This window comes from Mercurialis annua, linkage group LG8 (assembly GCF_937616625.2).
Source record: "Mercurialis annua linkage group LG8, ddMerAnnu1.2, whole genome shotgun sequence".
NCBI lineage: Eukaryota > Viridiplantae > Streptophyta > Magnoliopsida > Malpighiales > Euphorbiaceae > Mercurialis > Mercurialis annua.
In genome coordinates, this window is record NC_065577.1 from 36489136 (window position 1) to 36501883 (window position 12748).

The 12748-nt window shown below is 36.0% G+C and overlaps 2 protein-coding genes across 2 annotated transcripts; both read right to left on the reverse strand.

Moving 5' to 3' along the window:
- Nucleotides 1-3051: 3051 nt before the first annotated feature.
- Nucleotides 3052-4591, reverse strand: LOC126659914 (stemmadenine O-acetyltransferase-like). Its single transcript, XM_050353241.1, has one exon. The coding sequence runs from the start codon at nt 4528-4530 to the stop codon at nt 3190-3192; it is 1341 nt and encodes a 446-aa protein (XP_050209198.1). The 5' UTR covers nt 4531-4591; the 3' UTR covers nt 3052-3189.
- A 6701-nt stretch (nt 4592-11292) lies between these two features.
- On the reverse strand, nt 11293-12527 carry LOC126660963 (uncharacterized). The gene is made up of 3 exons (XM_050354690.2): nt 12284-12527; nt 12093-12197; nt 11293-11816 (listed from the first exon to the last, which is right to left on the reverse strand). Exons 1-3 carry the CDS (start codon nt 12524-12526, stop codon nt 11403-11405), a joined length of 762 nt encoding a protein of 253 aa, XP_050210647.1. The 5' UTR covers nt 12527; the 3' UTR covers nt 11293-11402.
- Between the last annotated feature and the right edge of the window lie 221 nt (nt 12528-12748).

The following is a 12748-nucleotide window of genomic DNA, read 5'->3' on the forward strand; positions in this document are numbered from 1 at the left end:
GCGGGCTTTATACTTTCTAAGGATTAGAAGAGCCTTTCTGGATGATTTTGTAGTTTAACAATTTGGAACTATCTTTATCATGAGTTAAATTTTTTCCTAGTAGTGTTGGATGTGGCTTGAGATGCTAGTTCTATGTGGTGTCTAATATTCTTAGAGTTAGGGGTTGTATGGATTTTAACATGTGCCTTGTTTTTAGACTCGTCGTCTGCTCGTGCTTCGAAGTCTGCGCAGGGTTAGTTTACTTGCCAGGATTATCACGTGGTTTCGCAAGCAGTGAGTTTGTAGTGCTATTTACCGCTTTATTAAGTAACTTATGTATTTCAATATACAAATATTTTTGAACTGTTTTGAATGATTAAGGAACTGAATTGGAACGAGCTACTCGATATGCATTATCGAGACAGTGTTCACCAGTAAGTACTTTAGGTTCGGTTGACAAGATGTCTGGCTTACTTTGGGATTGACGAGAATTTATTCCCGTTTACTTTGCGATATACTTTGGGTTTCATTTCAATACTTCTTCCATAACGCGATTTATATATTAGTATAAAATGATTTATGGTTTTGAATATTTTAACTTAATAAATGTAAATAGTATTACGAACTCATCTCAGTATATCTGAACCCGTTGTTTTTCTCATTTTTCCAGCTTCATGATTTTGAGAGCTTTGGTTGATATCCGACTTCTTTGATTTTTCGGAGGTTCTTTTATTTTTAATAAAACTAGTCAAATTGCTTTATACTCTTATAGCGCAGTAGACCTAGTTTACCTTTCATGGTTCATTTATATTATATACTTTGGTTTGTCGGATTGGTCCGATTCTTTATTTATGTTGTTGGCATGTTATACTTTGTATCCTGTTATTTATATATGAGGCATACTGTGGGAGCCTTGGGTTTGAGCCGAGCATTTGGTTACATAATTGTTTATATAAACTGCTAGTTGAGGTTTGAGTCTCGGTTGCCCCCAAGCATTGGTTTTGTGCAGGATTATTTGTATTGTGTGGTTATCCGCGAGGCTAGTTCCGGGTTTCGGGTACTATCATACCCATACCCTAACGTCGGTCACGATCTCTGATTTTGGGTCGTGACAGACAGCTTACAAGTTAGATCGAAACATTAGGCACGTATTACGAAAACTTTGTCAAAATTTCATCGTCGACGAAATTTTTTTTGAATCGTACAAATTTTGCAATTTCACTGATTCCTCAATTAATACTTTAATATTTATTTTAGGTCATATTTCATCCCTTAATCCATTTTATAATCAATTGTTAATGTATTTATACGTTAACTTGTATTTTGTCAAAATCGATGAATCGTCAACATTTTCGTTGAAATCGTCGATTAACAAAACATTGTGATTTTCGCGTTATCAACGATACTCACAAATCACAGCCAATAAACATCATAATTTTTGCCAAAATTCCAATCTATAACAGGTGTAACGATTTATAACGTTAAAATGGAAAATCGACGCGAAATCTGAACCTAAGGTTTCAGGCTAATGTGTTAAATTTAAATAAACCGAAAACCAATGATCAATTCTCACCTCAGCGATTTTAACGATCCCCACTAAATCAATCGAATCAAAAAACCTCAAAGAAAACGTCAAGCTCCTCGACGTTCGATCGTCCGATTCCACAGTCTCAAAAATCGATCGTCGATTCGAGATTTATGCGTATGATTTCTAGTTTTATTTGTAATTAGTTTTTTGTTTTGGAGAGTTTAAGAATTAGAATAGAGTTATGGAAGAAAATCTAGGGTTTAGGTATATTTTCACCATATAGACGATGAAACGAGAAGAGAAGTGGAAATGAAGATTATGCAAAAATGATGTATGTGACAACGTTTTTTTTATAGAATTGGCACTTCTTTACTGCTCTATTCCGATGGACTCCGAAGTTTGATAAAAAAAAAAAGAATCTACATTAGCTACTATGATTAAGCTAACGAGATTGCTTTCGTGCTAATTTCAGCCGTCCATATCCTCAGATCTTCGTCCTTGTCCTTGTCCTTAGATCTTCACTGGTCATCCCTGTTCTCAGATCATCTTCTCCAAGGGAGTTCATCTTCTCCAAGAGCCCATCTGGGTTTCTCTCGGAGAAGAAAAATAGTGGTGGCCTCAAGTGGTGGCCGGATTAGGAGAGGGCGACAAAGTGGGAGAGGGCGGCTAGAGGGATGGCGTAATCTAAAATTTCAGGATGAATTTTATAAATTTATTATTCATCAATAAATTTGACAGTTTGTTTTTTGATCGTCAAAGAGAAATTATATTGAAATCTCAGGAGCCGAAGGAATATCTTCGGTGATACAATGTCGGATTTGATTAGGAACATCCTCCATAAATTTGACAGTTTTTGATTTATTTAATTTTTAACAAAATTTAAACTAATTATATATCTATCAAACAGATTTTAAAAAATGATTTAAATTTAGGTCTAATTACATTAATTAATATTTTTAATAGTTTTAATTAGTATTATTAGGAAATAATAATTATTTTTAAATAGGGTTAATTCCAATAAAATACCAAACGTTTGCGGGGTTTTTCAGTTATAACCAAACCTTTCAAAATCGGCCAGTTTAGCGCATTTTGGGATATTTCAAACCTTTTCTAGCCATTCGTGAATCGAACCGAAAAATTCTCCATTTGTGAATGGGCTAAACTAACCGATTTGGATGACATGGGATATTTGAAATATTTTCTAGTTAAATCAATCAAAATTGGCTAGTTTAGCCCATTCACAAATGATAAATTTTTTAGTTTGATTCACGAATGGCTAGAAAAGCTTTCAAATATCGCCAACATTTGGTATTTCATTGGGACTAACCGTTTTTTAATAATAACATAATAGTTTTTGATATTTTTTTCTCCAATTATATATTAATTTTTCGTATAAAAAGATTAAGAGATTACATATATATTAATTTTATCAACAAGTCCTTTATTTATTTTTAGTTGCTGTAGCTTGATATAATCTAAATTAATAACAAATTTATTGAACCAAACAAACATAATTTTGTTTTTTCTGAATATAAATTTATTAGTTTTATAAATAAAATTTTATTTTATCCCCTTTATGTATTTTTTGTCAAACAAAAAAGGCTTTCATTTAAAGAAAATATATAAGCATATATGCTGAAGCAATATCACGTCAACACAATGGTGATCGTGAAAAAAACTATCTAAGGATCAACACAAGCGTATTGAAGAAAATCACTATCTTTTTCTAATAAAAGCATATCTTTTTCATTCATGAAGGCCCATGCTTCTATCCCTTTCTCCTCTTTTGTATCCATGAAATAAACTAATGAACCTGCAAGCACAGTTTCAGAATTGCCGAGACAATCCACGAAGTTGGTAACCCAAGCAGGTTTTCCCCATCCAAAGTCAGTCTCGTACAAACCAAAATTACACCAGCTCACAAAATTTATATGTTCCACATCATGAAGCACACCACTTGTCTCCTTCACCATTTCATAAAGGTTAAGAAACCCTTCATCACCTTGTAATTTCTTGACAAAATCGCCGTCAACTTTCGCGATTGCATCTCTAATCTGCCTCAATATGCTACTAAATGTTGCTTCGTCCGGTTTGCATAAAGTAGCTACCTGCCAAAGGAAGTTCCCCATTGAGCTTTTTGATAAAGGCGGCGAAGCTTTTCGACGTAAATTCACAGAATGCATTATCGCAAGTTGTTTTTCAACGCCTGATCTCGCCTTAGATATGGCCATAATATGTTTGCTAAACAACGCGGACAGCACTTCAACGCTAGTAGGATTTTCCACACTTAAGCTTATTGCTTTTGCCTTGAGGGCAGCAATGGTTGATGCATCAAATTTAAACCTTTTTATAGAAATCTTCCCTACTTGCACCCCCACAGAGGACATCATTCCGTAAACAGTTGCTTCTTTTGGGAAAGATTCATATTGTGGAAAGAGAAATGAGCTATCGAAATTAGGGTAAACTAATCCTTCGCGAGATTTGCTAGTAACGGAAGCCCAATATCTTAGGAAAGAAGATAAAGCAGTTCCATCCATTATCATGTGAGAGGCTAATATCCCGATCGTAATGCCGCCGCATGCAAAATTTGTTTCTTGAATCATAGCAACATAAGATCCAGGAGCTAATTCTTGATATTGATTGAGTTTTTCAGGCAATAATGTCGTTGTTGATGCGAGAAACTCGTGTTGGTTCTGATACTCGGATAACGAAGTGTTAACTCTCGCCTCTACATAGAATACACCTTCGTCGTTGCAGTCGATGGAAAGCTTATCTTTAATCCTTCCAGCAAGTGGATAAAAATGAGTTAGAGTTTCAGATAATGATTGCTTTAGTAGCTTTGATCTTTCGGAGATGATACTATTAATATCGGGAAGGTTAGGGTTTTCATTTCGGTAGAAAAGAATTACAGGAAAGTAAATACAAGGTACAAATTGATCTAATAGAGAGATCTTGTATGTTTTTGGGTGAAGAGTTGGCGATGAAGGTTTTATGCATTCTTCAAAAATTCTTTCAGCCTCCATTTTGGAGCTTAAAGAGTGATTCAAAAAATAATTCAATGAGAATAGGCGGATGCAAGTTTGTTCAAGGCAACCCATATAAATATATATTAACTCTCTTTCAGTCCATATGATCAAGTCAAACTCAAATCGAAATTAATCATGTATTTAATTTGATATCAGATGATTTCACCAATAATAAATATTGAATAATACAAAAATGGTGCTTATTTATGCACAATACCATCATCATTTGATAAAGTCATGGAATCTATATAATATAGTGTTGCCAGCTCAAGAAAGCTCAACTCTGGCATTTTCCATTAAATTATATGGCGTGAGCAGAAGTGAAAGAGTAATTTATCAGAATTAAAATATTTCTTGCAATCTTAAATTATTTTGAGAATTGATTTATGAACCACTTCGTACTTATCACCATCCACAATTAGTTGGAGTTTGACTTGGTTGTCAATAATGAAGTGTTGGTGGTGGAGATGCTACATGAGGTGTTGGTGGTGGTGGAGATTGGTAGCTTGGTGTTGGTGGTGGTGGAGATGCTACATGAGGTGTTGGTGGTGGTGGAGATTGGTAGCTAGGTGTTGGTGGTGGTGGCGATGCTTCGTGAGGTGTTGGTGGTGGTGGAGATGAGTAGCTAGGGTGTGGTGGTGGTGGAGCCTTTGGTGATGGCGGTGGTGAAGATGGATAGCTAGGGACATGTGGTGGTGGTGGTGATTGATCATTGCATCAACAGTGTTCAGGGTTTAGTGGTGGTGGTGGTGGGCAGCTAGTAGAGCTAACCAATGTAAAGAAGAGGAGATTGAATGAGAGGAGAAGAGTAGTGAAGGTGTTGTAACATTGATACCGATTGTTGAATCTTTGGTACCAATTGTCGTGACCGGTTCTTGACCGGATTGGTATGCGCAGCGGAATCGAAACCATTCGGTAGGTATTTAATAATGGATTTGATCAACAAATAACAATATAGCAAAATAATAAATAACACAAGAGATTTACGTGGTTCTGCTTTAAAGCGTACATCCACGGGCGAAAGATTCGAGCCATCCACTAATCATCAAAAGAAGTACAAAATTAGTGGAGAATCACCATATAGAGAACATCTCTAGTAAATATGCCCTTAGAAAAAAACCCACAAAGTGTTTCTCTCTCTACAAGAAGTACCCAAAAGGATAAGAATTAACTTATATTCCTCACATCACACACACCCCCTTTTCCCCTTATTCACATCAATGTCTACATTGTGTGTTCGGTTTTTGGTGTCTTCTATAAGGTGAATAAGGTAGTGTATATATAGTGAATAAATAGTCTATATGACATTAGGAATATTAATCCTAATTGGATTTATACTTCCTAGTTAGCAAATGATAACAAAGTTATCCTTCTCCCAAACACTTCATTAATAGAGTCCTAATACAAATAGGAATTAGAATTCTAGGCATATTCCAACAATCTCCACGTTGACTTGAATTCTCCAATAAACTGTGATTACTGTTGTGCTCCACCTTCTCCATTTAAGTCCAAACTGAACTTATTCCAAAAGAAGTTTTTTGAGGAGGACCATACAAGCTTCAAGAACGTCTTGAACTTGCTGAAACCAAAATAACTTGAAGATTTACTATCTTCGGGTGTATCAATCAAAATTTCACGAAGCTTCGAATTTTGTTGGTCTTAAAACTGATACCAGAAACAAACATCATTAGTAGCCTATAATGATTAAATCAAAAAACAAATGTTGAGGTCGTAGCATATCCCTTAATCTTCATAAGTCGACCAACCCAATGAGCATACATCACAAGTGCAGCATCCAATCTCACTTCATCGCCAAATAACCCATAAAACTCGTAGTTTTATATATTGAGATACCAGACATGTGCATATAGAAATCATGTTGAACATTCATTATTGCTCTAACCTCTCATTATGCATCTTGCCCTTGACTGAACCAATATCCCAAAATTCTGCATGTATTGACCGTTACCCATAACTACACTCCACTATCAACTCAGTTGTAGACGGAAAACCAATCGAAATTGGCACAAATGTGATATGAATAACCTGAATCTGCATAAATTTCGGATGAAAAACAATTATGCTGCAATTTTAAGCGTAGACTGGTTCTCTAACCTGATTCGCCTGTAACCGCTAGCATTCAGTCCTCATCTAATTATCTCCAATCAAATTGACTTATGAGTGATCCAATAATGACGCTATTCCAAATTACAAACGTTGTAATCCATCTTGTGTCTAAGATTGCTACTTATTCAAAACAAAATCTCTTTTGCAATATCATGATTTTATCAAAATCTGATTATGCCCAAACAAACTCTTCCTTCAACAAACTCTTAAAAGCAATTTTTGAATTCAAATCACTAATAGAATTTCATGAGAGTATAAAGAGATTACCCCAATCATTCATCTTACAAAGGCTCTATAAAATCCTCAAATAGTTGTGTGTTTAGAAAAGTCATACCTTTTTTCTTTGTAGTTTAAAGTAGCATATTAATCTCCATCATAAAAATCTCCTAAAGAATTTTAATACCCAAGTCTGTCTTCAATTGACGACTTTCGGCACTTCCAAATTTGGTGGCTTCTCTATCTCCAAATAATCTTCTTTGTGTCAAGTAATTGCGCCTTGCCAAATCCTCCAAATAATACTTTGCCATAATAATCATAATCCAAAATTAAATCTGAAAACCAAATTGGCTCCGATACCAATTGTTGTAACATTGATACCGATTGTTGAATCTTTGGTACCAATTGTCGTGACCGGTTCTTGACTGGATTGGTATGCGCAGCGGAATCGAAACCATTCGGTAGGTATTTAATAATGGATTTGATCAACAAATAACAATATAGCAAAATAATAAATAACACAAGAGATTTACGTGGTTCTGCTTTAAAGTGTACATCCACGGGCGAAAGATTCGAGCCATCCACTAATCATCAAAAGGAGTACAAAATTAGTGGAGAATCACCATATAGAGAACATCTCTAGTAAATATGCCCTTAGAAAAAAAACCCACAAAGTGTTTCTCTCTCTACAAGAAGTACCCAAAAGGGGAAGAATTATATTCCTCACATCACACACACCCCCTTTTCCCCTTATTCACATCAATGTCTACATTGTGTGTTCGGTTTTTGGTGTCTTCTATAAGGTGAATAAGGTAGTGTATATATAGTGAATAAATAGTCTATATGGCATTAGGAATATTAATCCTAATTGGATTTATACTTCCTAGTTAGCCAATGATAACAAAGTTATCCTTCTCCCAAACACTTCATTAATAGAGTCCTAATACAAATAGGAATTAGAATTCTAGGCATATTCCAACAGAAGGCTACAGAAGTTGAACCCATTTCTCAAGTAAAATGTCTTAAGTTGGGTGATGAAAAAAATGAAGGAGTTAGCTAGGGTTTTTATACAAGCAGATGAACTGCAAGTTGTCTTATAAAATATCAACTACATGAGGTGTTGGTGGTGGTGGAGATTGGTAGGGTTTTTAGCTAGGGTTTTAAAACATAATTTGTTTTTTATGTTTTAAATTACTGATGAGATCTGTCCAATTGGATTAATTCTAGCTAGGAATCTAATTAAATGTCATACATTTAAAAGCATGCAAGAGAGAAAACGTTATAGTAGGACATTAGGTTTAATCAAAGATTTAAAGGGACATTTGGTTCTTAGAAATAAGAATCCGAATAAAAATTGAAATGAGAAGAAATGAAAATAAAAGTAATTATTTTTTATAAATTGTTTGGATTTTTTTTTATAAATAATATATATATTAAGCCTCAAGAAGTGGCAAAACAAGTTCAAAACTCAAAGTTTTCGTACAAAAGTGGTAAAATTAAGGTGGCACACTATAGGATACGGCTAAAGGAAAGGTTAAAGCGATCACGGTCTAGAAAAAAGAATACAATTAGGATTTCGAAAGAAATTCAAACCCGAATAAGAAAACTCCCTATTAGAAACCATGAAAAGAAACACTTCCTTAGGAAAACTGATAAAAACCACACCCTCCTTATCCTGCGATGTATCCTGAAAAATTCTCCCATCGCGACATTTCCAAATATTCCACACCACAATAAACATAGAATTCCACATAAATGCCAATAATGACCTCTTAAAATAATATTCTGTATTGTAACATAAAATCAACAAAAGAAAAAGAAAAAATTCATACCTGATGGAATAAGCATAAACGAGGTAGTAAAATACAACAAGTGTAATATCCCGTATTTTCCATTTGGTTTCCGGCGTTGTTCTGTCACCGTGTTGATCGTTTTTCAGTGTGTTGGATTCTTCTTTGTCCATCTTTCCGTATCGATTTTGGTCTGTCGTCGCCTGTGGGCCTCAAACCGCGTTTCGGCCCTGTATGGTCTTCAACAGGTGAGGCGCGACGGAAGGCGCGATGGAGTCATCGCGCTCCGCGTCACACCTCGTGCATTGTTGTACCAGCAGGTGACGCGCAATAGGATGGTCGCGCCTCACAACGCCCCTCACGACATTTGCGCAGCGGGTCCATAAATAAACCCCTTATCTGATCCAAACCTTTTCCTTTCACTTTTGCAAACCTTAGCCGACCTAAAAACATAAAAACTCTTTGAGTTTGATCTATTGTTCACCAATTCCTTAGTTTCTTGGATTTCAGTAAGTGTTTCACTCACCTTATTCCTTATGTAACTGTTTGATCTCGATTCATTTCTGTTTGAATTCATTCTTGATCTTGCGTGGCATTTTGTCCTCTTAACCCCATTGGTAAGTGTCGAATCTTGTGTTTTAGTGTTAAATCTCTACCTTAGGTGTTGAGGTGATTGATCATTGTTTTGGTATGATTAATATCGGAGTTGTACAATTAGGTTTAGTTTATCTTGTTGTATGAGATTATACTTAGGTTGTTTGAATCAATTGTTGGGATAAATTCTAGAATAATGTATATGTTCATACTAGAAGTGTTGCTACTATTTTAGGGTATTGCTAGTGGCTGAAATTGTTTTTTTAGGGCTATTATAGCATGATTGATTCAATCATTATTCGTCTGGCATGTTTGGTGGATCAAAGGTTAAGTATTCGACTTAATATACATGCGTATACCTTGGTTTGATTAGATTGTTGTATTGAGAGTTTAGTTACTTCCCATAGATGGTTTAAGGTGGTTTTGGATGTTTTTAACATGTTGACATTGTTTAAATATCGGTGGCTTTGTTTCATGTTAATTGTACAAAAGATGGCAATGTTGTGCCATGTAAATGGTTGATTTGGTTTCCTTATTTCAGATCTGAATTGGTGGATTTAAATGTGTATTTAAATCCTTATTTAAACTATTTAAATGTTTTGGCACGCTTGTGTCTACTTTGGGTGATTTGGCCAATTGTGGCTAGTTTTAAGTTTGTTATATAAGTGAATCATTGTTGTTAAGTTATGTTGAGTTCCGTGTTTTCAAATGAATATTGTTTGGTTAAAAGGTTTTGGATTTGAACTCTGAATACTACTTTGGTATCTTTGGGTCGGGTTAGACTTGGGTCTCCCAATATTTGATGTTAGCTTGTTTTGTGTTTACTCAACTAACCCACTACTTTGAGAATTTCATTTGGTTTTTAAGAAATGAACTAAGTTATTTAAGCCTTACAAATTATGATTTCAAAGGGAACTCAATTAAGCTTAGCTTGTCTGTTTTGATTTCAGTATGTTTTAATGTTATGTTGTGGCATTTACTTTGGCATGTTCTTCGATTTGGTTTGAGATACTATTCCTATGTGGTGTCTAGTAATCTTAGAGTTAGGGGTTGTATGGATTTTAACTTGTGCTTTATTTTAGACTTATCGTCTACTTGTGCTTCGAAGTCTGCACAGGGTTAGTTTGCTTGCCAGGATTATCATGTGTTTTCGCAAGTAGTGAGTTTGTAGTTCTACTTACCGCTTTATTAAGGAACGTAAATATATTTTAGTATTATAAATGTTTTCGAATTGTTTTGAATGATTATGGAACTGGATTGAAACGAGCTACTCGATAGGCATTATCGAGACTGTGTGCACCGGTAAGTACTTCGGGATTAGCTGACATGATGTCTGACTTACTTTGGAATTGACGAGGATTTCTTCCCATTTACTTTAGATTATACTTTGGATTTAATTTCAATATTGTTATTTCATAATCTAATATATACTAGTATGAAAGGATTTAAGGTTTTTAACTTAATAAATCACTACAAGAAAACAGGGCTTTAGCGACGGAAATTTCCGTCGCTAAAGCCCTAATTTCCGTCGCAAAACAGCCTTTGCGACGGATTTGCGACGGATCGTATCCGTCGCAACATTTTTGGTCGCAAACAAAATTTGCGACCAAAAACGTGTCCGTGGCTAAATTTGCGACGGAAACGTCCGTCGCAAAAGCCACAACGTCCGTCGCAAATTTGTCTCCAATTCCTTTCGTTTGGAGACAAATTTGCGACGGAAATTGTGCTTTTGCGACGGACGTGTCCGTCGCAAATGCCTCAGCCTTGGAGACGAAGGCTGAGGCATTTGCGACGGACACGTCCGTCGCAAATCAGCGACGGACAAAATCCGTCGCCAATTCATCAGCTTTTGTCTCCAAAAGCTGATGAATTGGCGACGGACAAGTCCGTCGCAATTTCTTAATCCGTCGCAAATGTCATTTTTTTTGGCAGTTTTTTGCCGTTTTACGCTGTTTTTTGCCGTTTTCCCCTGTCGTTTTAAATACAGTAATAACAATTCATTTATAAATTACAATCAATTGAAACTGATAAATAAATATATATATATATATATATATATAAATATCAGAGTATAAATGTAAAGGTCAAAAAATAAAAATAAAAACCGTATATATGTGTGTAACAAAATAAGCTAACACGACACTACAAAGCTGGAGTGTCGTCATCGTCTGGTGGGGTAGGTGGGCGCTGTGGCCGATACTCTGCCGGAAGGTTAGGAATCATCCTGGCAATCTCCTCGCGTATCATCTGGGCCATGTTCGCAGCCTGCTGTTCCCGAGCCAGTCGCAGACCCTCCTGAATGCCGGCCTGCACACGGCGCTCGACCTCCTCGTCTGCCTGCTGCGACGTCCTAGAAGAGCTGCCTCGCTGCACCCTGCTGCTGCTTGGCCCGGCGTACCTGCTGCTCGCAGAACCCAACCCGTACACGCGTTTCTTCTTGTTGACGCCCTCGATGTCTAGAAACACCTGGGTCTCGTCCACTGCAGCTGGGGTCGAGGAGCTACCCTCTCCGGTCTGAGGCTGTGTCGCAGCAGCAAGCCTCTCAGTGATGGCGTCCTACAAAACAATAAAAAAGATATCAGTTTAGTTTTCAAGCAACCAAAAATGCATAACATATTACAAAGTAAACCTAATTTCTAACGAAATTTCGACAGCATTTCCTCTGTAATATGAGCATCACCCATTTTTCAGGGAAGTCCTGCAAGCAAATTCCAGTATATAATCCAATAATAAACATGTTTAACAGCTAACCAACAAGCATTTTCAATCTAATAGATCATTTCCGAATTATTAAATTCAACTTAGAGAATTACAAGTTTAATAAAAACTTACAGTCATATCCTGAGCCCGTTTGTCGACCGGCTTCTTGTCAGCCTTCGTGGAGTGAAGGCGAGTGTACAACTCCGTCGCACTCGGTTTCCGGCCAAGCTCCCTTTCCTAAAATAAAAAATACAATTCAATTAGTATCAAAATAAAATAAATACGTTATTTAAGTATTTTAATTACTGAATTTTAAAACAAACCATGACATCCATATGCTTCAGAGCAGAGCGAGATCCACCAGTATGGCGGACAGGTCCAGAACCGGCGCCCGCTGGCTCGCTCATCCGATTTGCTCGGGCGGTTTCTGACCTTTTTTTCTCTTTCTCTGAGTTCCAGAACGCGTTCCAAGCATCCCAGATGTCCTGGGTCACAGAAATATGCTTCTGTTGCGTCCTCCTCATTCTGTGGATGTTGTCTTTGTAGCGGTTGGCTGCATGGACCATGAAGACCCTATAATACTAATCATAAGCTAAATAAATTAAACTAATTATACAATTATAATTAAAAACCTAATCCTAAATTACTTTAGTATTACTTAAAAACCACAAAATTAACCCTAATTTAATTTTAAAATTAATCCTAATTTAAAAATTAACCCTAATTTAAATTAACTAATCCAATTAATACAATATTTAAAAATAATTAAAAATTAAAAAACTTACCTC